General features: G+C 32.9%; 1 protein-coding gene across 5 annotated transcripts in view; it reads left to right on the plus strand.

Moving 5' to 3' along the window:
- LOC127837448 (uncharacterized) overlaps nt 1-25,795 on the plus strand; it is a 169,251-nt gene that overhangs the window by 135,589 nt on the left and 7,867 nt on the right. For 3 of the 5 annotated variants that reach the window (XM_052364569.1, XM_052364571.1, XM_052364572.1), the window contains 3 exons: nt 23,738-23,847; nt 23,997-24,091; nt 25,455-25,523. In XM_052364569.1, the coding sequence (XP_052220529.1) occupies nt 23,738-23,847; nt 23,997-24,091; nt 25,455-25,523 (274 nt within the window). Of the gene's footprint in view, nt 1-8,761; nt 9,762-17,534; nt 18,004-23,737; nt 23,848-23,996; nt 24,092-25,454; nt 25,524-25,795 lie in introns of those variants that run through there. The other 2 variants (XM_052364573.1, XM_052364570.1) reach the window with 2 other exon arrangements.

Genomic DNA, 25,795 nt, shown 5'->3' on the forward strand with positions numbered 1-25,795 from the left:
TTAAGACTTTGAACCGCAGTTCAAAGTCTCTTAACCCTATAGTTAAGAGATGACCAATGAAGACGCGGCATATACCTTCTACTTGTGGTTTAAGCTCCGCGTATTGGTTGCCTTAGATAACAGATTTGTATCTATTTTTAGAACACTTTGAACCGCGGTTCAAAGTCTTGAACTCGGGTTTAAGGAATTAATGTGCAAACGGCACTTTGAAACCGAGTTCAAAGTCTCTTAACTATATAGTTAACTGTTAAACCGTGGTTTAAGGAATTAATGTGCATTTCGCTTGCCATACTTATATGTATTTATGTTGTTTTGTATTGTGCTGTTTTGTACTGTTTGGGCAATCGGTCACTTGCCTTAAATAAAGGACCAAGAATTCAATACTGCTCCAGCAGCTTGAGTTTCACTTCTTTTTATTGTATTGCATTTGTCGCATTGACTCTTATACAAAAGTATTTTAACATGCAATATTTTATAAAAATACTGCTTTCAAACAATGACTAACAGACAAAAATCTTTTTTAACAACAACACTAAAGCTATTTTGAATATTTTTAAACACAAAATTGTGTGAAGAATTTAATGTTAACTCTTGAAGACTTAAATTTGTAAGTAGGCAAAGGTGATGAATAGCAATTAAATATAACTTCAAATACAAGTTCAATGCACTCTTAAACATAAACAGATAAAGCATCACAAGTATGTGGTTATTGCCCAACATTTTCTTTTACTTCAAAGGTGTAAGTACACTGATATTGTGCAATTAATTTTAAAAATGTCATTAAAATTATTGTCACCTGCATCACACTTTTCAGTTGGATCAATCAAAACTCGGCTTACCAAGTCCTTGGATCAGGTAATCCTTGGCATAACAATTTTTCTTTGGCTCACATCGACCTTGACATTTGTTGCAATTTCATTGTGAAATATTGTTAAGGGTTTTAAGTCGTGTGACATGAATGCATATTAATGGAGTTTAAATTTGTCATATTTGAAATTAATGGCATATATATTTGTCCGGGTCACATCTTGTTACATAATGGGATTAAATAAGCCATGAACTCATTTTGAAAACTGATAACATATGTCATGATGTTGCTTTGTACTTAATAACCACAACATTCTACAAAGGAAGGATATATTATTAAAATAATTGTTTCCTTCTTTGTCTGTTCATGGGAAAATATGTTATTCATTAGTTTATAAGTTGTCTCAACATGCATACAAATTTTAATACGCTTTTTGCCTCTTTTTCAAACTTTCAGTGCTTTTTTCACTACAGATAATTCATAATTGTTAATCAAGTGAAAGATTGAAATATGCCTCAAAATTGCTTTTGGCTGTCAGTCTAATATTTCTATAAAAAATCTATAAAATGGACAAAATATTGCATTGTTTTACCTATTATCAGAATATTGAACCCATCATAGTGTTATTTCATGCTCCAGCTTTTAAAAATTTGGTACACTCTTGCAATATTTTAAAAGGGCCACGTAAAATTTGTACAACTGGAAACTTAATTGCATACTACTGACCAATATTTAAGTATGAATTTGAGCACATAGTAATAAACTTATTGCATGCCTTATGAATTCATCATTATCACATTCTTCTCCAAAGTGGGTACATTATTATATTGACATTACAATGCGGTGCATGCTAATGGTGGGATGGGAGAAGGCACACCTGCCTGCTGGTTATGGCGTACCATTTGGGTCAAAAGTCAACAAGACCTACTGGGTAAAAAAAGAAATGTACATAGACGTACAAATATTGTACTTCAATGACAAATATGAAATACACTTCGACGTATATATTTGTACGTTGAAGTACAATTTGTACTTCGACGTACATTTTTGTACGTCGATGTACAAATTTTCTTTACAGCCAATGAAAACAATCGTCTCTTGAGCCGCTTTTCCTTCAGATTTATTCATAATAAATGTTTAAAATCTCTTATTTAATCGAGGACAAAATTAATAAAAATATCAAAATTGAAAAAATTAAAAAACAAAGAATTAAAAATAAGTATCTACTTGACGGTATTTATTCTAAAATCGGTTTAAGTAATATATATTATACTCTTTATCAGACAGCCGGCCATTTTCTGATCTATATGTCATAACATGACGCACAAAGGGATAGGGATCACCACAGCAGGTTTCTAATACACAGTGTAGACTTCCGCTGTTTTATTGTGGTAACACGATTGTTTAGAAAGCATAGACCAAATAATATGGAATCAAATTTTGAAATACAAATCGTATAAAGAGTCTGAAAATAGCGCAGTGAATGTTTAACATGCGGATCAAAGCAACAGATGTACGGGGTCTTCTGATTGGCTAACACTCAAGGTCGGTAAAAATTGTACGTCGACGTACAATTTTGTACGTCGAAGTACAAAATAATGTACGTCGACGTACATATTGTACGTCGACGTACAATTCTCTTTTTACCTAGTAGGTCTTGTTGACTTTTGACCCAAATGGTACGTCATAGCTGGTAGCAATCTGGGTGTAAAATTGCCCAATATGGAGAGAGCACTGAAGTTCTATGACCCTAGGGAGAGTATTGGCAGCTGAGGGTAATATTGCAGTGGAAGTGTGACATTCTCCACCCTCCTTACATTGGCCTTGCACGAGAGTGTCAATAGGAGAATGGTGAGCCTTATACAGCTGGGAGTGGGGGGGGGGGCTGGGGCTAGGGTGGGTTTGTGACAAATTTGACAGACTAGCTACCCTCTAAAATGTCCCCCTGAATTTGCCTGACCTGTTTTATCTTTTGAACAAAGTGACTGAGATACAAATTGGACCGAGATACAAATTGACAGTCTTGACTTATTTGATTGCATTTTTTTGTTTCTGGGACTTAAATGTAAATTGTAAGATTTTTGCACAACGTTCTTCCTTGCTTAATAATCACTTTTTTTAAGAGATAAAAATCACTTTTTTAAAGAAAAAGATGCATTTTCAAAGATAAGGGAAAGATACAGATTTAAAGCTTCCTACTGAGTGGCCATTTTGGTTAATTTTAATGAGCACAAATCAATTTTTATGTACAAATGGTATCAATTCAATACATATAACTTGTTATATGTTTTAATTAAAAATTACTTGCTATAACTTGTTACTTGGGTTATATGTTTTAAATTGATGCAAAGTTGATGCAGTATCTTTGTATTATTTTTATTTGGTGTTTAAATAACCATGATTAATTGATAGTATTAATATCAGCATGTGCATTATTCATTAGACAAGTGTTTTATGCTAACATATAATTTTAAAGCCAAATGATTATGTATTGTCTTCATAACGGTATTCTGTGTATGAGAAACATTCTTTTACATAATTGCTCCAACCTGCCTTAGGTATGTTTTAAAATTTCCTACAGTTTAACATCCAATTGGCAGATTACTGTTGTGATCACCTGCCTTTGAATTTGAAATTTTCAAACTCTCTCTGCTGGGATGCAGTCATTTATTTTGGCAACTGTTGGTCTCTGCCAATTAAGTGCCCTCCATTTATGCTCCACTCAACAACCTGTTGTGCTAGATATAATCTTATCCAATCAGAACTCGTTTTATATCAGCATGTGTTATCTTCATTAGACAAGTGTTTTATGCTAACATATAATTGTAAAGCCAAAATCATTATGTATGGTCTTCATAACGGTATACTGTGTACAAGAAACATTCTTTTACATAATTGCTCCAACCTGCCTTAGGTATGTTTTAAAATCTCCTACAGTGTTACATCCATTTGGCAGATAGCTGTTGTGATTTTTTTTCATCACCTGCCTTTGAATTTGAAATTTTGAAACTGGCTTTTATGAGATGCTGTCATTTTGACAACTGTTGGTCCTTGCCAATTAATTGCCCTCCATTTATGCTCCATTCAACAACCTGTTGCACTAGATATAATCTTATCCAATCAGAACTCTCCATTTCAGCATATGTTTTCATTTTTAGCAACAAGAGACTCACTTATATTTACGATCATTTTGCTCTTTAGCTAGAGGCATTATGAGTATACATTGCTTTAAATGACAATTGCTTTATACCCTAAGCCTTTTTTATCCATTTACTTCTGAATGTGTTTCGCTTGGAGTAACTCTAAACAAGAAATCAATTTCATTCTGTGTGTCTTTTTCTTTCTGCCATTCTCTTGAATGAACAATTCATTTTTGGTCAACTTTTAATGTGAAGAACATTACTATACATGTAATGAGTCTGTGTTTACTCTAAATTAAATGTTCAATTATTTGTATAGTATTGGTGTAAAAATCACTTAAACCTGAATATAAGTTTTACAGCAGATGGTTCTGATCCCAGTGGAAAAAAAGGTGGTCATTTGAATAATTTGAAATAAATAAATAAATGTATGGACAATAGGCAGGTGGTTTTTTAATTGGGTTAGATTGATGTTTTATAAATTTTTTATAGATTTTTCAAAAGCATTTGAATGAACCACTTGGTGTGCAGATTAGTTTGTAGGGGGAGGGTTTAGTTAGACTTATAGTGTAGGTATAAGTTAGACTTAAAGTGTAGAGAAATAAAGACAACAGTTTTACACTCAGCAGGGTTTTAAGTTTTTGGTCTGGAAGTTCTGATTTTTAAGAAGGGTAAAGATCATCACTTGTATTTTCTTCACGACCCCCAAGGCATCACTGAAAATATGTGCGTTGAAGGAGTAAAAGATACAACATGATACTGCAAAATGATTTATATTTGATAACATGTAATTTTGTAATTGAAAAAACAACAATACAATGTATCATATAGGCGTCAGTAGATTTAACTTTCCTGTTGTCAGATATTGCAACGAAAACAATTGAAGAAATCAAATAACTGTTATGTTACTTACATGATTTCAACAAACAGAAGGGCATTTATATTATAATTCTATGACCTTTGAGTTTTAAGTCTATCAGTCTCTAAACAATAGTATTGTACTTTTGGGATTCTGTTACAAAACCTGGAAAGAAATAATAAATGTCCATTTGCAAACAATTCCCTTTCATCTCTTTATGTATGAAAATGGATACTCTTTCATTAATATTTAGATTTAAACTAAAATAAAGGGAATCCCCAACACATTATTTTGTGTGATGGGTTTTCCCTCAAAGCCCATCTATTATTCTATTCTGATTTTCCTTTGATGTTCAAGGGACTGTCCAAAGGCACTGTTTGGCCTGTCGTGCCAAAGTAGATGTGGACTATAACTAGATATTTCAGTTTAACCATCCCATTAAAGGGGATGTAGATTTGGTGTCACTCTATAAATGAGGCAACCATTAAAAATTATTATCAGAAAGAGGTGTCACGAAGGAAATGTATTGAAGTCAGAGACATCGGTACCAAATTGCTGCTTTTCACTTTCCTTTGTCATCCTAAAATTTCCATATTTCAAGTTAGTATTGGATGTCATTGTTGTTGCTCTATAAAGATTAATACCCTTGTAATTAATATAAAACCTTTACAATCCTTTGATTATGGGACTAGAATGGAAACATAAGGTGTCCAAACAATAGCCAAGAAAGTTTCTAATGGCAAAATAGTTTTTTATGGATCTACATATTTATAACAATGGGGATAACAGTTATATGCATCCACTTGGTTCAGGTGGGTTGGTGGAGATGGAGAGTTATTGAATTACCATAATTGTGGAAAAGAAGCTGTAGACCATAGCATGCACAAAGCATTTGGTGAATTTGATACAGATTCTTGGCGGAAATCAAGTGTGAATTGTCTTTTATTAAAAAAATTATTTAAAAAAATTGATTTACCAAGTCAAGATAAAAAAGGATGAGGAGAAAAAGTTAACAAAAAACATGTGCAGAACAAATCCGGGAACTTGAAATTTGAACTTAAAAATTATCTGTTAATAATACTTTTCTTAAAATTATAAGCTTGACAGCATATTATAATAATTCCCAATAATATCTCATGAGAAGAGGTGTTATGTGAGGCTAACCCTTAACAAACATGTGTCACACACTCATTACAAAGACTGAATTTAATCTACTCACCACATTTGCAAATTTTAATGCATTCATCTCATGAGTATTTCTTGCACAGATGTTCATGGATTGTCTATAAAATTAAGTGACTTTTTAATGCGTGTTTTACCCCAATTTCTGAAGTGTTATTCATCTATTTTAAGACAGTTTGAACCCTAAAATCTTGGATGACAACTGCTGATATTGCTGAAACTGTGGAATCTTTTAATTGGCTTTAAAGCGCTCATTTTGAAAAAAAAAATCCAACGTGTATAGTTTTGTCTTAAGGTTTGTAGAATCCTGTCAATTAGAGCTGTAACGATTCGGTTCGATTCATCGAAAAAAAATGGTTCAACGCCGCCGATTTGATTTCAATACCAATACGGCCAATTTCGATTTGGTTCACTGCAATCTCGAATTGATCCGCATTTTAAACCTTACTTTCCAAATCCGTCGTCTAAAATTTCTTGTCAGTTGTAATACGTGTTGTGATTGGTCAATAGCCAATATGGCATCCATTGAATGAATAAATAACATGCTGAGCATTACATCAGCCGGTAAAATGGCTTCTTCAACCATGTCGAATGACGCACAGTCAAAATTAAAATCAAAAGTATGTGAACATTTCTGGTGTCGCGAATATTCTGATGCAAAGGCTGCAACTTGCAAAACGTGTTTTGTTGACGCAAGTTACCCATATGGTTTGTTTACTAAACTGTTTGCATTCTGTAAAGAAGTCAACTGGAAGTTGTTAATATACTTACATGTTTTTTTTCCTGTTAAACACATGTGATACATGGTACATGTTATGTTATTTAAGAATAACACAACAGGAAGTTTGGTTCAATAAATTTGTTACTTGTAAAACAATGTTGCATTTTTTAGTTGTATTTAAAAAATTAAACACTTTAAATGTACAACATAATAAGTTAATAGCAAATACCAAACATATTAATTCATGCTCTGTACAAACCAAACATGAAACAGTTTGCAAAATAAGCAGCAAATAGTTTAATCTGAATCAATTCAAAAATAATCGAATCGGACCATTTGGTATCGAAATCGAATCGAATAATGGGTGAATCGTTACAGCTCTACTGTCAATAAAAAGAGCCATTTTTTTATTTTTTCAGCAGCTGCTCATTTCTGTATTTTTTTCACTGGTGTATTTCACTTGGCAATGGTTTGGTGTGTGTTACTATTTCTACAAAGAAATGACAGTATTAACAAACACTTAAAGCAAAGTAACACTCAGAGTATAATCTCTAGCAGTGTTTGGAGCCATGCAACTTTAACCAACCACAACCTTCTTAGGTAAAAGATGCTTCAATTTTTTGGTTCCATGGCAACCAGAGAGAAAAGCTTGAAGCATTTGTCCTTAAACAAAGTTTTACAATCGAAAAAGTAAAACAGATGGTGGTCATTTTAATGCAGGAGGCCGGGTATTGTGATTGTGATGGGGCATAATGTTTTAAGTACTCATCCTTGTCATCTATGAAGGAGAGGTGTCTCAGTTTGCTGTCATTTAAGGCCAAATTAATGATTTCCATGTTTTGGTTCGACCCGACCATACCTTCAGATAACTCTGCCATTCGCCAAATTAGCCAATGACTACAAATTGACTTATTTGGCTAAAGAAAATTCTATTTGGCTACAACTTTTTCTTCCTTAAAACCTAAAAATAGCCAAAAATAGAAGAATTTTGCCATAGCAAGGCGAATTTGCCTCAAGAAATTTTTGAGCCAGGGGAAGCAACAAAACAACAAAGAAATTAAATTTTCAGAAGCCATCGCTTTTGGAATATTCCATATTAGTTAGTTTTTTGCTAATGTTCTTTTTTTTCCTGTCAACCCACTATGTGTCTTTAAAACAGCAACTCAATCCTTACTTCAGCAAACCTTGTCTTGTCCAATTTCTCACAGAGACACACATTTCATGATTTGTTTGGTCTCGAATGTTGATGTTTAGGTTTCTTATCAGAGGCTTCAACATTTGTACTGTGTTTGTTGGTATGCCTTCTGGTTGGACAATAGGCCTGCGGCTTTGGGCTGCTGTACATTTGACCAGCTGAGCCCAGAGGTTGTTTACAGACAGCAGGGGACTTGTTTGTTTGGCTTTTGAGTGGTAAAGTGATCTGTCAGTCATCGCAGTGATACCACTAAATCATGTTTTCTAATAAAAGAATAGTTTACAAGGCGTGAATTAAGGTTTGTTTTCTATTTAAACAGCTCTTTAGAGCTGAATTTGGAAGCTCAAAGCATACTACTGATTTTGAAATTTTGTCATACAACAACTGTAATCCTTTTTTGTTCATAGAGTATTCTTTCAGAGATACTTTGCAAGCTATTAATAAATGGAGCCAAAATGTATTAGTAACTAATGTCTGGTACATATGTGTATATGATATATTTGGAGAAAACACTCATTGTAAGGTGCACTTTAACAACATTAGGTTTTGCTGGAGTTACCACCAGCATTCAGACCTTTTACAAATGTGAATGAAATCATTGCATTCCTTTGATCTGAACTCTTCAGCATCCAAATTGATTGGCTTTATTTACTTTATTGAAATATAGAACTAATCATGTTTGCAAATGCATATTTTATAAATTTATAAACTTTATTAAAATCACATGCATGCATCTATTTGAATAGCAAAGCAATCCTGTCGATTGATATCTACATAACATGGTTGTGCAGGTTTAAATGAAATTTTACTTTCAATTTGTGATGTGCCTTTTAAATATTCTGGATGGTAGTCCAGGCAACTTGAAGTGGCTGCACAGGGCAGTTTTCTTGTTTGTGACAGGGATTACCGCTGTCACATGGGAGGTTTGATGATGTGGGTTGGACTGAATAGTCCCCTGTCATGCTGTACACCACAGCTGCAGTTCCTAACACTTGAACATTGTCAGTCTCAAGTGGCAAGCTGCAATCATTGTATACCACTGACTAGAAAAGGGATAAGCTTGTTAACAATGAAGGCTGCTTTCAACTCTTCTCCTTGAAGCTAATTTACTCCTTATGTGTACTGGATGCTTTGTTGGGGGATAAAAGGATACCAGATATAGTTACTTTCAAGGCTGAAGGGTATTAAAGAGACGACTGGAGTTTAACTGAAACCATATAAAGCTGACTGTTATGCTTTGTTAAACTGGTGGCGTTTTGAAAATCAACAAAATGTTGTGGAAGAAACAAATTCTGAACTCTTTTAACTAGAGCCTTCATTTGATAGTTTGATGAGGGGTAGAATGTTGTGTGATGTTTAAAGTGGAATAGAAAGACTTGTTTTGTGCATATAAAACTTGTTTGTGTTTGTAGGACTTAATAATGACAATTGTAATAAAGAAAGAATTTTGTGTAAAAATGTGCTGTTTTATTATGTCAGCTGTTACATGATGAGTTAAACTAAAGTAACTTTAATTTTTTATAAAGATCTTGGAACACAGAAATAATAGAATGGATATTATATCTTAAACTTAGTTCGCTTCAAAGTGGATACTTAATATTAGTTTAGTTTGTATAAGTTATGCTTATGATTGAATAACTTGCTGTGAAATAAACATGCCGCAGTGATTTCATTAGTGGACATATAAAAATGTGTGTCAAATATCTGACAAAATAATTACACAGGTTTAAATTGTACATTATGTAAAGAAATGGTGTCTCTAGGCTTGTTTCAAGTATTCCCATCAGGGGAGGCAATCAGTGTGAACAGTAACCTCTGTCAGGAGAGTTACCTGCCCTATCAATAGGTTTGGAAAGGTATTATTGAACTTGTGAATCTGAAATACTTTGATATATTAAGTATTATGCTTTCCATTATACTGCGTTGGCCAGCTAGAGTATCGGTTGGTTCAATGCAATTTAATGTGTAATTGGTAAAAATAAAGAAACGACATAAGTGTTTTCCCAGGCGTTGGGTGCAAAATCAGTACCTGCAAAAAATCTAATGAACAATTTAAAACAAAAGTTTCCATATTTCAGCAATTTGTATCTGCTAAAACCCTCTTTGTGCAATTTTACACAGAGGCAGATATCATAGTAACCTTACTTTGAAGTACCATTATACATTTTCCATATAAATATCCTTCAATAAAATGTATTGTTTTGCGTAAAACTGGTTAAAGTAAATAACTATAATAATATTAGCACAGGGGGGTCTATTGCACATGAATGGGATGGTGCAATCTTCTCTGTCAATGCCAGACTTTATGGCTTATAATCAAACAGTCTGCAACTTGTGCATCATGCTATTGATCCAGACCTTAAGTATTGTTCTGTGGCCTGGTTGATTGCTTTTAATACACTTGTCACTTGTGCTAGCTATTGATTGGGCCTGATCAAAGGGCAGGCCCCACTCTATATTGCAATGATATAAATCTCCTTGTATTTTGTAAAAAACACTTATAGCAATAAAAAATAGATTTATGGCACAAAATCAATGTTTATCATGTTCAGTATGCCAGGAATTAAGGTCCTTAAATCATCCTCCCTATGATTTATGCATGCCCTGCCTTTGTTTTCTGCTTTATGACCTGCATTTACACCCAGAAAAAAAACAAGTGCACTTTAATCAAGATGAAATGCTGTTAATTTCATGAATAGTGACCATCCCTTTATCAGATTGAGTTCACAGTGGAAAAAGTAGTTGTGATGTTATCATTAGCAAAAAAAACTTAAAATTTTCACTGTAATTGTTTTTCTAAAAAAAATTGATACAATGACCTCTCACAGGAAAAATATAATTAACATGTCACACTATTGATGGCGGTCGTAGGAGAACTGTGCTATTTTACTGGTATATCACAATATTACACTTAAACTACTTTAGCGCTTACCGAGTATATGGCAAATGAGAAATCACATTTTTCAGACAATGTGCTGATTATATTTTTGAAAGAATTAAAAGGTGTGTAATCAGTGATCAATCTGTTTCGTGAAATGGAAAAACTGAGGAAAGAGAGTGAGTACAGCCCAGTATGGAAGATGAACTTCATCAAGTTTTGACATCAGTACAATGGACCATATACTGAGAAAGTCAGGTTTCAATTTCACACCCTCATCAATTAATAATGGTTTTGGTCACACATTGGTAACCTTTGCATGGGAAACATGACAAAAGCAATTTAATTTAAAACTAATTTTGGTCTCCTAAAAGATAGTGAAGAGTTCTTGTTGTTGTAGTGTAATTTGCCTGAAAGAAAATGTTAAATAATTTTAAAGAAAATTTCTCAGATTTCTGTGTCCATGTTTTTATACAAGCCGCAAAAATGACCTGTCACATTATTTCTTCTTATGAAAAAAGGTTAACGCAGCGCTATTCTTACAGTGACTTCAATTTGCATAGAACACCGTTTTATTTGCTTTATTTTTGAAATACTCCAAACTTGGAGCTAATTTCCATTGTCATCTTGGGTTAATTCATTTTTTTCTGCTTCATTAGATTTTATTGGTGTCAATTCCATTTGGAGTCTCTGAATCATGAACATTTATTATTAATCATTGATGATGAGTAAACACCTGAATGAATGCTCTATCACCCCTTGACAATCATTTTTGATCGAAAACGCATGCCTGTGACTTCTTCCTTTCCTATCCATCAGATTAATTGTGTAGCATTGTAGAGAGTTTGTGATCAACTGGAGAGAGGTAAGCCGCGAGGTATTGGGGTCTTGTGTTTGAAGCCCGATAAACCATAACCCAGCCAAAGTGTCTTCTGGGGGCAATGGTTATGACATACCATTTGGGTAAAGTCAACAAGACCTACTAGGTAAAAAGAGAAATGTATGTTGACGTACAATATGTACACCGACGTACATTATTAATTTTTGTACTTCAGCGTAAAAAATTGTACTTCGACATACAATTTTTACTGATCCTTGAGTGTTAGCCAATCAGAAGACCCCTTACATCTGTTGCTTTGATGTGCATGTTAAACATTCACTGCGCTATTTTCAGACTCTATATGATTTTTATTTCACAATTTGATTCCATATTATTTGGCCTATGCTTTCTAAACAATCGTGTTACCACAATAAAACAGCGGAAGTCTACACTGTGTATTAGTAACCTGCTGTGGTGATCCCTATCTTATCCTTTTGAGGGTCAAGTTACGACATATAAATCAGACATCGGCCGACTGTTTAATAGTGTATAATATTTATTACTTAAACCGATTTTAGAATAAATACCTTCAAGTAGATACTTATTTTTAAATCTTTTTTTTTTTCAATGTTTATATTTGTATTCATTTTGTCCTCAAGAGATTTGAAACATTTATTATGAATAAATCTGAAGGAAAAGCGGCTCAAGAGACGAGTGTTTTGATTGGCTGTTCAGAAAATGTGTACGTACAAAAATATACATGTATGTCGAAGTACAAATTGTACTTCGACGTACAAATTGTACTTCGACGTACAAATATATACGTCGAAGTGTATTTCACATTTGTATGTTGAAGTACAATTTGTGTACGTCGACGTACATTTTGTACATCAACGTACATTTGTCTTTTTACCTAGTAGGTCTTGTTGACTTTCGACCCAAATGGTATGCCATTGATGGCTGCATGGGAATTCTACTTACACTTGACCCACAGGCATGTGTACAATTGCTTTATGATTATATGCTTATATAAATACTTTCAAAATTAGTTGTTTACCATTTATTGTGAAATTATTTCTGTGGTCATTCTCTGGCTTTATATCTAAGATTAAGTTACAGCAGTTGCAAGTTTTTAAATAGTGATATAAGTAGAATTTGCAATTTATTGGTGGCCACCATCTCCGGTGTGCGGTAAAATGCCAGAGGTAAAAATGCCACAGGTAAAAATACTACCTCCCTCCCAACCCCACCAAACATAAGATCACAACAAAATTTTGTATCTGTCTTTAACAAATATACATCTGGAAATAGAAGCTGCAGCTGTACATTCAAAATTCATAACATTTTAAGAGAGTCTAGTAGGGCTGAAGGGCTGGGACACACCCCGCAGGTCCACACAGTATTCAGCCTTTAAGGGGAGAAAACCTCATAAACTTAACAAGAAATATCTTTAAAAAAGATATACGGCGTTGATTGTGGTCGATGTTTATGAACGAGCAAAAGTTATCTCTATGAGATAAAAAGTAGCGGATGCCTTTTTTCTGCGCAGTTGTTAGCTACATCATAAGCAAATCAATTACAGGGTGTTGCGCCAGATTTCGTGGCTTATTTTGCTTTATGTGATATTATTACTCAGATATCTATATTTACAGAATAGAAAAACACAAGAAACATGAAAATAAACGAGTGCATATAGGTCAGCCGGCAATACTCAAATCTTATTTAATTGCATAATTATAGTATAGCGAATTATTGTGGTCATGCTTAATAAACTGGTCTAAATGGATAAATATTTCTAATTAATTTTATCAAAATTGGTCCTTATCATGCAAATTTTGAAACCATATTAAAAATCGATGATTGACATACCACAATAATATCGCTGAATATCTTTATTTAGTATCTTTCTGATCAAAACAGACTTCAAGTGCACAAAGTTTACGAGACGGCGTTTATATAAAGATTTCTGCAACTGACCGCAAACTGACCTTGATACCTTGCGGATTGGAATGCAATGCATTACAGTCACTACGTTATTGTCAGTAAGACACAATGATCGCAACCCCTTTTGCGAACTCCGGTGATGAACTGTATATAAACTCTGACTTTCACAAAATGACCGCGTATTGACCCGAAACCTTGCGGGTTGAAATGCAATGCAAGTAAGTACTAAATATGACAACATAGCCTTTAGTTAAACGCTTTTGCGCTGGTAATTCTCTGAAAATAAAAGGTGAACGCACAAACTGTATTTATGTCGAAAATTGATTGTAAAACTGTTCTATCTATTGGGCCTTTTCATTAGAGATAAAATTGTTTCATGCAGTAAAACAGTGTTACAAAGACGCGGATATGTTTCCAATGTTCTGATGTTATACTCAAATCAGCCAATGGAATAAATGAAGTGTATTCATTCGTACCTAGCCGCGGGAAATTTTATTTGAGTATTATTGGACACTTACAAAGGTCAAGTCAGGGTGAAAAGCTGGCTTATTCAGCTTACGCCGAAAAATACAGGCTAAGGTGCATTCTGGTACATTTCCTGGCAAACCAATTTACCCTGGAAAAATTGGAGCAGATTAATTATTTAAATATTGTTGGATATGGCAAGGGCATATTCTCACTTCATTTTGGAATACAATTTAAAATTGATAGGGTAAAATAATGAATATCTAAAGTTGATTTTACAAGATGTGTTTGTTAAAAATAAATTACTTGACAGCATTTTAAAACTTGTATTACTAAAATTAACATTAATTTAAGATTCCATTCTACTCTGTATATGGTACTTATTAATCAGGATTTTTTTGTAATTGGGGGGTGCAAATGAGTGTGCATAAAATGGTACGAAAATATGCCCTAGCGGTGCTCAATCAATAAAGTAACCATTAGATATGTCATATATCTGTTTTATATTTTTATGTTTCAAAATCTCATTGCTCAACCATGGGCTATTGACTAGTTGGGATTAAATTTGGTTATGAAATTTAGTCATTTAATTTGCCAAAACAGTTTTCTTGACAGCTTTTTATTGCCTAATCTTGCTGGAAATTCTCATTATATTGGGGTGTAAGTGGTTTATGGGATTTAAATCATGGGTGGTACAGTTTCTCTTTGGGTTCTTTATCTATGGTTGGGTTTACTTCTGCTGTAATGCTAGTCCATTATAGTGGATTAAAATGTCCATGTCCAATGAAAATTGCAAGCTATCCAGCTTGGATAATTTTGGAGTTGCCATCGCACAAAAAGAAAAATTAGTGAGGACATAGTTCTGGTGTCAAAATACCCCACCCACTTTCTTAATGATGCCAAGGAGATTATTTTTCCATTTTAGGTGAAATGAAGCATATTATATTGTTATGTAAATTTGTGGAAAATGATCTTGTAACCTTGTACAATATTAAATCTAAACATTGTAGATTGAAAGAATATTACTGTGTTGATTTGCTTACTTGTAAACCTGAAGTTAATGGCACACTGGGAAAATCACTTTCCATTACTTTGTGAGGATAAAAAAGAAAGAAAAAGAACATCATTTTACAACATTTTCCCACCATTCAAAAATTCAAATTCAAACATGTTTCCATATTAGTGATCAGAGATCATGATTTAAACCAGATTTGTAGCACCACAAAAGCAATAGGCTACATTCTTCAGTCCATATTTTCATTTAAAAAATCACATCCAGTAAATGACTGATTAATTTATGGTATTATATAGTATGGACACATACCAAAAATGCTTAGAAATGTATGTGAACACATTTATGGTGGGACCAACATTGTCTAAATTCCAGAGTTTCCTCTTCAACCTGGTGAATGAAGAATATTGGTTCTGTGGTCAATAAATCTGACATTAGTCAGGTTGTAAATCTTGGCATGGTTCTCTGCCCACTGGCAACTGAACATGAAGGTAGCTGGAGGGATCTGAGGACATCTCTTCATATGTGTGAAATTGTTGCAATTATTTCAAACCATTTTTATGAAATTGTGAATTGTTAAGTACTTGAATTGATAATAATTGCTCAAATTTTAAACTAAGAACAAAAGAAATGTATTTAACGTAAAATTATGCATTTTTTTTACACTATTGATTTTTACTGCTTGGTGCAATACTCATCTTTTACAATCATGTTTCTATGAATAAAAGTCTAACATTGTTAAGCAAACTGATCAAATTGAGCTTAAGAGTTGGCAATAAAAAAAATCAGTTTTAAACAATAATCTTAAAAAAATATAGTTTACGTAACATAAATTGGTTAAGGTTTCCAAAATCGCCATGACTATTCTGTTTAATTCAGCATCATGCCTTTGGATTATTCAACCTCAAACCTACTAAGGTCATATGATATTAAGTTCAAATTATCTGTAAAATTGTAATGTTTGCCTAAATTTTAATGTGAATTGCAGGAAAAAAATATACAAGTCCCAGATTTTCATCACCTGATTAAGATGTATATCAATAGGTCATGTTTATAGATTCCCATCTACCAAACACAATCTAAGCCCCAAAATTCCTCCCACTTAATGTGTTCCCAGCCCCTTGTATTCATTCCCATGACAATCTGTTTTGTCATTTATAATGCCCAATAATCTCTGTTTTCTTATCAGATATTCTGCCACAATACTTTTTTTCGCCACAATGTTTTATATTGATATGACAGACAAGCCATCATAATGCTTCAATTCAATTGTTTGCTTATCAATTTTCAGAACTCATCAATGAAGTGTAGGGTTCTACGCCTTCTTTTAAATTTAACCCAATATGTTGCAAAATATTTTGATGGAGTCCCATGAATTTGTATATGTGATTTTGATAGCCATTGTTATAAGATAACATTAAAATGATTTTGTGAAGTGTCATATTTCTCCACCCAGTATTTAGGTGTTAATCTAAGCTAAATCAGTGATATTGTCTTATAGAGAAACAATTTTATCCAATTTATTTTTGATGATCAAGGTTTGATAACTTTGGTTCCACAATTTAGAATTTTTGTAATGATGTAAATAAATATGGAAACCACCAACTTCACAAATATTCATAATATTAATGTTATTACATTACTAATAAATTGATTATATACATTTTATTTGATGCGCAAATATCCATAATATGACATTTCCCAATGTCAATCTGTAAATAAAAAATTCTCATCGCTTATGAAATTCAATGTATTTATAAGATCCATTTAAATGTAACAATTGCGAGAACACACTTATATAAAAATTATTGTTGTTTTATTATTAGTAAATGAATTATCTTATGATGTGTTATTTTTCTATACAAATCACAATTTATGGACATCAATAAAAAAAGAATGTCATCATTTGAGCAAAAGATATATTTTTTCTAATGGCAGTTTTTATCATTCGCATGATTTGAAAATAATGATCAGCTGCAGATTGTTCAATGCGATATGCAAGTTTTATGACCACGTACATTCTTAAGAGTTTTTGTAATATCTTTTTCAATAATAATTACTAGATATGCATGTTTTATGACCACAAACATTATTGAGAATTTTTGTAATATCTTTTTCAATAATAATTACTATCAATTCGTTTTATTGTTTGACAGACACATTTATGATACATACTGTTGTAAAAGTGTGCCATGGGGTTTATCATAAGTTTTCATCAAGTTTCGACCTTTTGCAATAATATTTCGCGAAGTTCTTGTTATCACTCAGTTGAATCCCTTTATCAACACCTAAAATCTGTGCCTCAAGCCCCTTATACAAATGAGCTACTACAGTTACTACTGTTGAAACCACATGTCCCCACTTTGCTCTCCTATTGTGAAGGTAATAATTGAGCCAATCAGTAGAGGGTTTGCAAGCTTGCTTGGGCCAATCAGTGACCTCGATATAAAGACTGTCTAAGTGGCTGAATAACTGTAGTAAGGTAGAGAGATGTATGGTATTAGAGAGACAAGGGTGTGTGTGATGTAGTGAAATACAGAATTCTTTATAAAAATATTGTGACATTAAACCAATTTATACAGTTTTGATTTTCACACTTTGTAATGGTTATTTGTGCATGTGTATTATTTTAAAGCTTGATTTTTATAAAGCATTGTTGAGAAAATAACATTTTGGACTACTGACACTTGGGTTTAACAAACAAGTGGTGTCTATCATACAGTTGCTAATTGAATACAGTTGCTGTCACAACTCCAATTAAGTACTTGCAGTGTAGCATTCAGTGAGTGATTGGCCACATCATGGAATAGTCTTAAGTGTACACTTTCTGAGCTTTACCACTGGACTTACATTTAAGAAGTGGTGGCAAAGTAATTTACGGACATAAATATTCAAACATTGTGAACATGATTATAAAAGACAACACTTCAGACTCTGGAGACAGCAGCGTTTCTTCAAAAATATCAATGTTGCGCCAAGGTATATTAAATCTTTATCTGTATAATTGCTCTATGATAGCTAGTTTTTAATATTATTTACTTGGGTAGTGTCTTATTTTATTGATCATTTAAAAAATACTATAATACGTTAATGGTGTATGGCACAGTGGTACAATGTCATTCACATTTTAAATGTGTCACTTTGACATGTGCAAGATTTTAATCAACTGTAATAAATTAGTCATATTTTAACAATTTATTATCAAATAATGAACTGGGATCTTATGATTCAAAATCTCATTTTAAGTCCAGAGAAATTATATTTTCTATACCTGTATTAAAAATATTAAGTATTGGTACAGTTTGTAAATTAATATTTTTACTAGAATAATAATGTTAAAATTGATAAATTTATGTGTTAGTTTTTAATAAGGTATGATGCCATAGTATTATTCTTTCAATAATTAGTTACATGATAAGTAAATATAAAAAAGGAAGCAAACTTATTCATGAGCAAATAATGTAATTATAATTTTAAATAAAATATAGAATCATTTAAATACATATACCACAAAATCTATAATACTGAAGTTCACTGGGGAAGAAAGTTGTATAATCTATGTGAAATTTTCCAATGTTGCACTGTTCTGTAAGATTGCGTAATTTGCAGAGATAAGAGCTAGACTCATAGGCATGTTTCTTGTTCTGGGGAGAGGAGGGGGCAATCTGGTGATCTTATCCAGGGTATCACACCCCTTTGGGGAGTTGAGGGCAGCCACTTAGAGGTCTGGAAGTGGTGTCAGTGGCTAGCATTAATTCAGGTCCCAAATGGTGTTCATTGCTCTGTGCCAACAGGCTGTGCACCAGTATGGATATATATACAACTGCTGTAATGGAATACAATTTCAGCACTTTCTTTAACAATATGCATTACAACCCCTCTATAACTATGTTGTTTGAGATATTAGAAAAATAATTTTGATGTTTCAGGGCTTTTTTTCCTGACTTTGTGAAGCGGCCCTGGCCCCCTTACTTTGTGAAAAAATGAGTCGCGAACTTTTCAAAATTGTGAAAAAATGAGTTGCAATCTTTTCAAAATTGTGACAAATTGAGTCGCAAACTTTTCAAAATTGTGAAAAATTGAGTCGCGAACTTCTTAAAATTGTGAAAACCTGAGTCGTGAAATTATTAAAATTGTGAAAAACGGCCCATTTTATAAAAATTCACGGCCATGTTAGGTTTGTGAATTGTCCTTTTCAAAATTGTGAAATGTCCTTCCACGGCCACTCATAAAGGAGGAAAAAAAGCCCTGTGTTTTGAAACTCAAGTAATGAGCAATGTTGTATTTGGTCAGAGATTAAATAACGCCTTGATCAATTTTAATTTCATGGATAGTTAATTTGCATATTTTCCCATCCCTGCCAATAAATGTCAATTAGCACCAATTAGCAAAATCTAAAGTATACAGACAATGATTTAAACCTGCATGAAAACTATCTTAATGAATGTTCACAAGTTTCCATGAAACCTGTGACCTGTCTGCTATGTCAGAGTCCTAGTTCCAGTTGGACAAGCAATTTCATTTTAAGCATCATTTAATATCTTGGTCTGATACATGTACAAGTGAAGTGCATTTATTATAGTGGTTTGCAACCATTGAAAACAATCCTGTCTTTACAAGCAAGGTTTCAATATGATATACTTCTGTTGTATTATATGCAACTTATTCTGTGATGGCTGCATTAAGTTATTTTAATTATTTCTGTGTACTATCTGTGTACCAGTAGATAATAAACATCTTTGTCAGTTTTTGGTGTCTTTAAATTGTATTTGGGCATCTATTAATTTCAACCAGAAATAATTAGTTTTTTATTAACGTGGTAATTGCCTCACAAAATATTACTCTAATTTGTTTTCAAAGATTTAAACTCCTCAGTTTGTAACAATATTATGTTGCTATGCTTGCATAAACCTTTTCCCACTCCAAGGCAAATTGAAAATGGCTATGTGCAAACAGCATAAGACCAGAATAGCCTTCAAGTAACTCACAGTCTGTTCAGGTTTAAAATATGCTGTTTGCTGCTCATCAGTATCGAAGGGTTGGAAATAAAGCCTTTAAAACTTGAATGTAGAAAGAAAGGTCTTAAATGACATTTAACTTTCTTAGGTACTACAAATGCGTCAACATACCTATCTAAGTGGTAAAGGGTTAAATACGTATCTAACTGGTAAGTGGTAAAGGGTTAAACTAACTTAAGGATACATGGCAAGATTGAGAATAAGAAAGCGTTTTATGCCACAAGTTGTATGTTTAAGTTGATAAGAAAGACAAGACCAGATGAAGAACTTAGGCAAAAGTCAAGCCCCTTTATACTTTTTCTTGGCTGTAAATGGTCTTGACTGGAATGCAAGGATAGAATCAGAGCACACGCCTATGGTTGGTTTTAAAAGTTGCCGGCGACCCCATGTTGTCTAACCTAATAATGTAATACATACCTGAGCTTGTGTTAGGGATATAGTGTACCTGTGCACACATTTACTTTTGCTTTGTTTGCTACCAACCAAGTAGTGGTCCTTTTATCCTCTAATGAATGAATGAATGGGTATTGATAGAAGTTTCAAAACATCTGAAGAATGTTGTAAGATTGGTTCTTAATACCATTGTTGATAACCTAGATTAAACAAGAGATGTTATTTGTTAAAAAAGTGTCTGTTGGCTTTTGACAAGGTGATGCCCTTTTACCAAATGTGTTAGTGTAGCTATTAAAGCAATTGCAATAGTTTGTATTTAATTGCCTGCATTGTATATTCCATTGTGTGCCGAAAAAATTAAAAGCTATATTAATAAAAGTATTAGCAAGTGTTATAATCTATCTTAAATGCAAATAAAAGATTAGTGCTGCAAACAATACGCCAAAAAACGGATTGCAATATTGTCTGTTAAAAAACCCCTATTGCAATATATTGCTAACTTGTACCAGAATTATAAATCGCCAGCTAATCACCAAAACCAACTTAATTACATGAACATAACCTTTGTATTGTATGTTTAGGTTCGAGTTATATCCTATTGGCAATTCTTTTTCCATTGGAATTGTCTATGAAGTCAAACTCTGCATTCGTTTCGTCTGCCATTTTGAGAACTATTATAAAAGCAGACAAGAAGAATAATAACCCGAAAGAGAATTGTGGATGTTAAAAGCCGGTTGTTTAACTTATCAGAATGCAGTTACGTAATGTTTTTTTGATCATTATTACTTCTGTTTATAATAACATCAAGTAACGATTTTATTATGTAATTCATTTTTTTTTGTATTCCCACAAGCTTCATCTTAAATTTAACACTATGACATGCAAAAGCAGATCTTGCGGACTCCCATGTAACAACGCTACTTTGTATATTAGACTTTTTAGAATGCTATTTTTAGGTAACTATTTATTTTAACTGAACACCGTTTTGTTTTGTTTACCTTGATATCATTATTTCGGATAGGTTTTCTGGACGAAATGTGGATGAATTTTTGCAGAATTTTCGTACCGGTATGATGAAAAGGCACTATAAAAGATGCAGGTCTAATTACCAAAATTTGAAAAAAGGGGCAAATCACAAAATCTGCAGTCTTAATTATCCAAGTTTAAAAAAAAGGGCAGGTCAACATGTACTTTATGGCATTTTTATTGCTCTTTTATTGCTGCCCTAAATTAGGTAACATTTCAAAATAAAGTGTTGGTTTTATTATAAACAGTAATCAATAACACAAGTTTGCTGTCAAACAATCAGTGACAGAGAATTCATCACTGCATGTCAGGGAGATTTGATATGTGGGCAATCCACCCAGCTAGAATGCCCCTGGACTGAATTGTTATCTAATAAGTAGTTGATCGTTGAGTGTATTTCCAATTATTGATTTGACAGCTTATTTGTTTTTGATGAAATTTATACAAACTGTGAAAATCCATAAAAGAATAAACCATCTGAACTGCAGTTAAATTGGAACAGAGATACAACCAATGCACAAAAATAATCAAATTTTTTATACTAATTACACTTATTAAAATAAGGATTTTACAGGCTTTATGCTTAAAACAAATGATTTTTTATGTCATAGTTTATTTCTTAATGCACCATAGTTAATGTATAAATATATATTTTTTCCATTATAACTTTATTATATTTTTTCCACAAAAATGTACCTTTGAGGAACTAAGTTGTAACAAGTAAACTTGCTATAGACATAATTCATACTCATATCATATAATAACATGTAAAATATACTAAAAATGAATTAAACATGATATTTTAAGGGTACAATTGTGAATATATGTACAAATATTTAGTAGGAGTGGCACTTTTCAGGTTTACATATAACCTACCTTATCTGTAAGTTTAATACAATGAATGTCAGGCGATAATTACACAAGCAAGTCCTGATAACATTGCTTGCTAATTAGCAATAATGGTGGCACACTTAAGTGGCACAATTTTCGGGACATTAAATCAGACAATGGGTCATTATGGGGAAAGGAAATTGCAATCAGGTGGTGAAATCAGCACAACTCCAGTACACAATTTCACTGTGACCATTATGTGACACTAGCTAACAATTAGAGTGTTAATTATTTAAGGAAGCTGCTGATAGTGTGTGTCAACTAGCTGCCAAGTAACACCTTGCTCTATATAAACTTGTGAAAGCAGTTCTCACTCAATTAGAACTTGCTTTTCATCCAGTGCACATGTAGTAGCTAAATACCCAGATATGCATTGTCATTGTAGACATTTGTGAATTATTTATTAGTTCTTTATCAAATTTCTTAGTGCTAAGTTTGTTTGTGCTTTGAAGTTATTGAGTGCTCAAAAATGGTTGTGTATCAGTCAGGTGAATATGGTTAGCTTATTTTTTCATCAATTGTGAAAATAGTGAAAATATTTTAATCTACTTAATGATTCATATACTTGCAAATATTTAAATTGCTATCCTAAATAATTTATGATATTTAAAAAAGTGTGGATACACTGCAATATATTTGTATATTAAAATTTAAACATAAACATTATTATATCCTTTTTTTACTAACAAATTGTTAAAAAGGTCAAAATTATAAGTATATTTATATGTATGTTTACAAGTAAAAAAGTATGCAATTATTATAATGTTTAATGAAATAAAGCAAAGAATGTTTCAAGGTTTGTTTGTGTAAACTCAGGGCACTGGACAGTGGCTATGTTGGTGATGTTATCTACTGGGTCGTATTGACAGGTACATTAATTAGGAAGCATTGGATGAAATGTCAGTTGACATTGTGAACATTAATGCACAACACTTCCTTGCTAAGATGTGCTGGGCAGACAAGACAATGTGTCTATTTTACCAGTCTGAAATGGCCCTCTTCAACATATCACATTTATATACATGATTGTAGGATTGAGCAAGAATTATTGCATCTGCATCAACATTTATATGACATTTCTTCGTCCAGTCTGACATTACGGCTCTCCTCTCGCGTTCTTGTCAAAATGTTTAAAAACAGAGTAAGAATGTTAAAACTGATTTCCCATGTGTTCAGGATCCTCGTATACAAACGTTAGTTATTTTAAACTTAGGTCTGAATCTGAACTTTAAAAGCTTTACTTGTAACAAGTGTTCTGATATTATTAAGGTGGGCTTAGTTTGGGTACATTTAGGGTCGTAGGACTTGTGATTTATTGAAATTACAAAACCTCATTAAATAATTAGAATATATTAAATATTTAACACAAAACATTAATATTTCAGGTCAGCTAAAAGTGTCAGCATACATGAACTTTGGTCTTCTGACAGTCCATGTGATTCAAGGGAGGCAACTCTCCACAAAATGGAAGCCAACTTGCGACTCTTTTGTCAAGGTTTGTGTCTGTAATTGTTTCAGACTTGTTCAGTTTTTTGTCTGATAACTTAAGAGTTTTCTAAATTTTTAGCAATAACAATAGACTCAGCAGAAGCGGTTAATGTCAGGTATTCTCTATTTTTTATAAAGTGATGTCTTATATTTTAGTTGAGCATCATACCTGATGATGGAAAGAAACCAAAATGCAAGACTGAAATAATGTACGGCTCAAACAACCCAGTGTATGACCAGAAATTCTCTCTGTAAGTAAAACATTTTACACAATTTATGCTTATGAATTTCTAGAGGTTATGAAAAGGTAACTAACATGAATTGTTGCAAAGGACATCATTATCCTCTCTACTTGTACAAAATCAAACATGAAAAATTAGGGGGTTTTGTTGTGTGTTTGTTTAGTGCACCGAGGCAGCTCAAAATCATCCAACATATGTCACTGCAAAAGCCATTTAAAAGCACATGAAAGCATGTTCAATCAATTTAAATGAGATTTGCATGCATTGATCTGCAATTTAAAGATGATAAAGGATTCTGCAGTCATTCAGGCATTCCATGCATGGCAACCAAATCTTGGAGATGTTGCCTGGGAATGGAATTGGTGATTAAAAGGGCATTAACAGATAAATTTAAATTACTACTCCACAATGAAACAAAAATGCTTGTATGAACAAGGTGGCACTCTTGAAGCTAAGTTGTTTGGATAATGATACAGAGCCATTAGGTCTTTAGTCTTTAGCTTCTGCCTGCACAGTGGACCTTTGATTGCTACTGTTTGATTTTCGGACTAGTCATTTGACTGTAAAGACTATGTAGATAAGGGTATTTGTATTGTCACCATTAGTGGTGATTTTAATGCTGTAATGTGTCAGATTGTATGCCTAATCGTGCATAACTCTTTATCTTCAAATGTATGAATCTATGTAAGTTTTATTTGCAAATAAGTTCCTTTATCAATCAATCTAAAATGTCACAAGCATATCCAAATTTTAATTTAAATGAAGTAGGTCTCAAGAAAAGAGTTTAAATGAATAATCATTTTAATATTAAATAGAAATGATGGGGATTTAGTATTTATTAGTATTTCTTACTGATTTTATGCCATAAAATTGCAGTTTACAATGCAAATTTATCTTCTCATCTTACTCATTAAGGTAGTTGGAGCCTGGGTGGCTGTGTATAACTTTCTCACTGACCCTGGGCACAGGGCAATGGATAGATTTCACTGAATGCCCACTGGTCAGTGGAGACCTGTGAACCCATGGGTGGCTTCCCATCTGGGGCTCATTTTCTTGTGGTCAGTAGTGTTTGCCAACTGTCATCAGAATCAGTGATAAGAAATTTGATTTGTAGAATGTCGATTGACCTTGTCTCAAGAATCAGAAAGCAAAACAAACACAGGGGGACTGTTAACATCTATATTCATCATCATCAGTTGCCATATGGCCAGTTTGCATGAGAGTTTATTGCTGGAGAGCTTAGTGGTTGTTACGATTATCGTTGGTTTGAGGAGATTATATTGGCGCACTCTACAAACAAAATTAACTTTGATTTAGCCAATTTTAAGAATGTAAAATTTGAATTATTATATTTACTGTGTGTTTATTTCAGTGAATTGTCAGAGGAAGACCACAACAAGAGGTTGTTCATCTCAGTTTGGCATTGTGACCAGTCTGCAAGGTAATTATTTCATTTAATCCCTTAATTATGTCGAAGTAAATACACTAAATTGTCACTGTACCCCACTCACATCCCATGGGCTATTTTTATTAAAGGCATCATCCTAACATTTGACGTCTTTCTTAGTATTTCTTCATTAGTAATTGGCTTGACTATGGACCTTTCATTTTAGGCTTCTTCATTTCACTGTTTTAAAAATTAACAATGACCAGACAAAATTTGAAAATCAATAGTTAGCTGTAAAAACAAAACATGATTGAGGAGGTTTGATT

Source organism: Dreissena polymorpha, chromosome 7 (genome assembly GCF_020536995.1).
Source record: "Dreissena polymorpha isolate Duluth1 chromosome 7, UMN_Dpol_1.0, whole genome shotgun sequence".
Taxonomy (NCBI): domain Eukaryota; kingdom Metazoa; phylum Mollusca; class Bivalvia; order Myida; family Dreissenidae; genus Dreissena; species Dreissena polymorpha.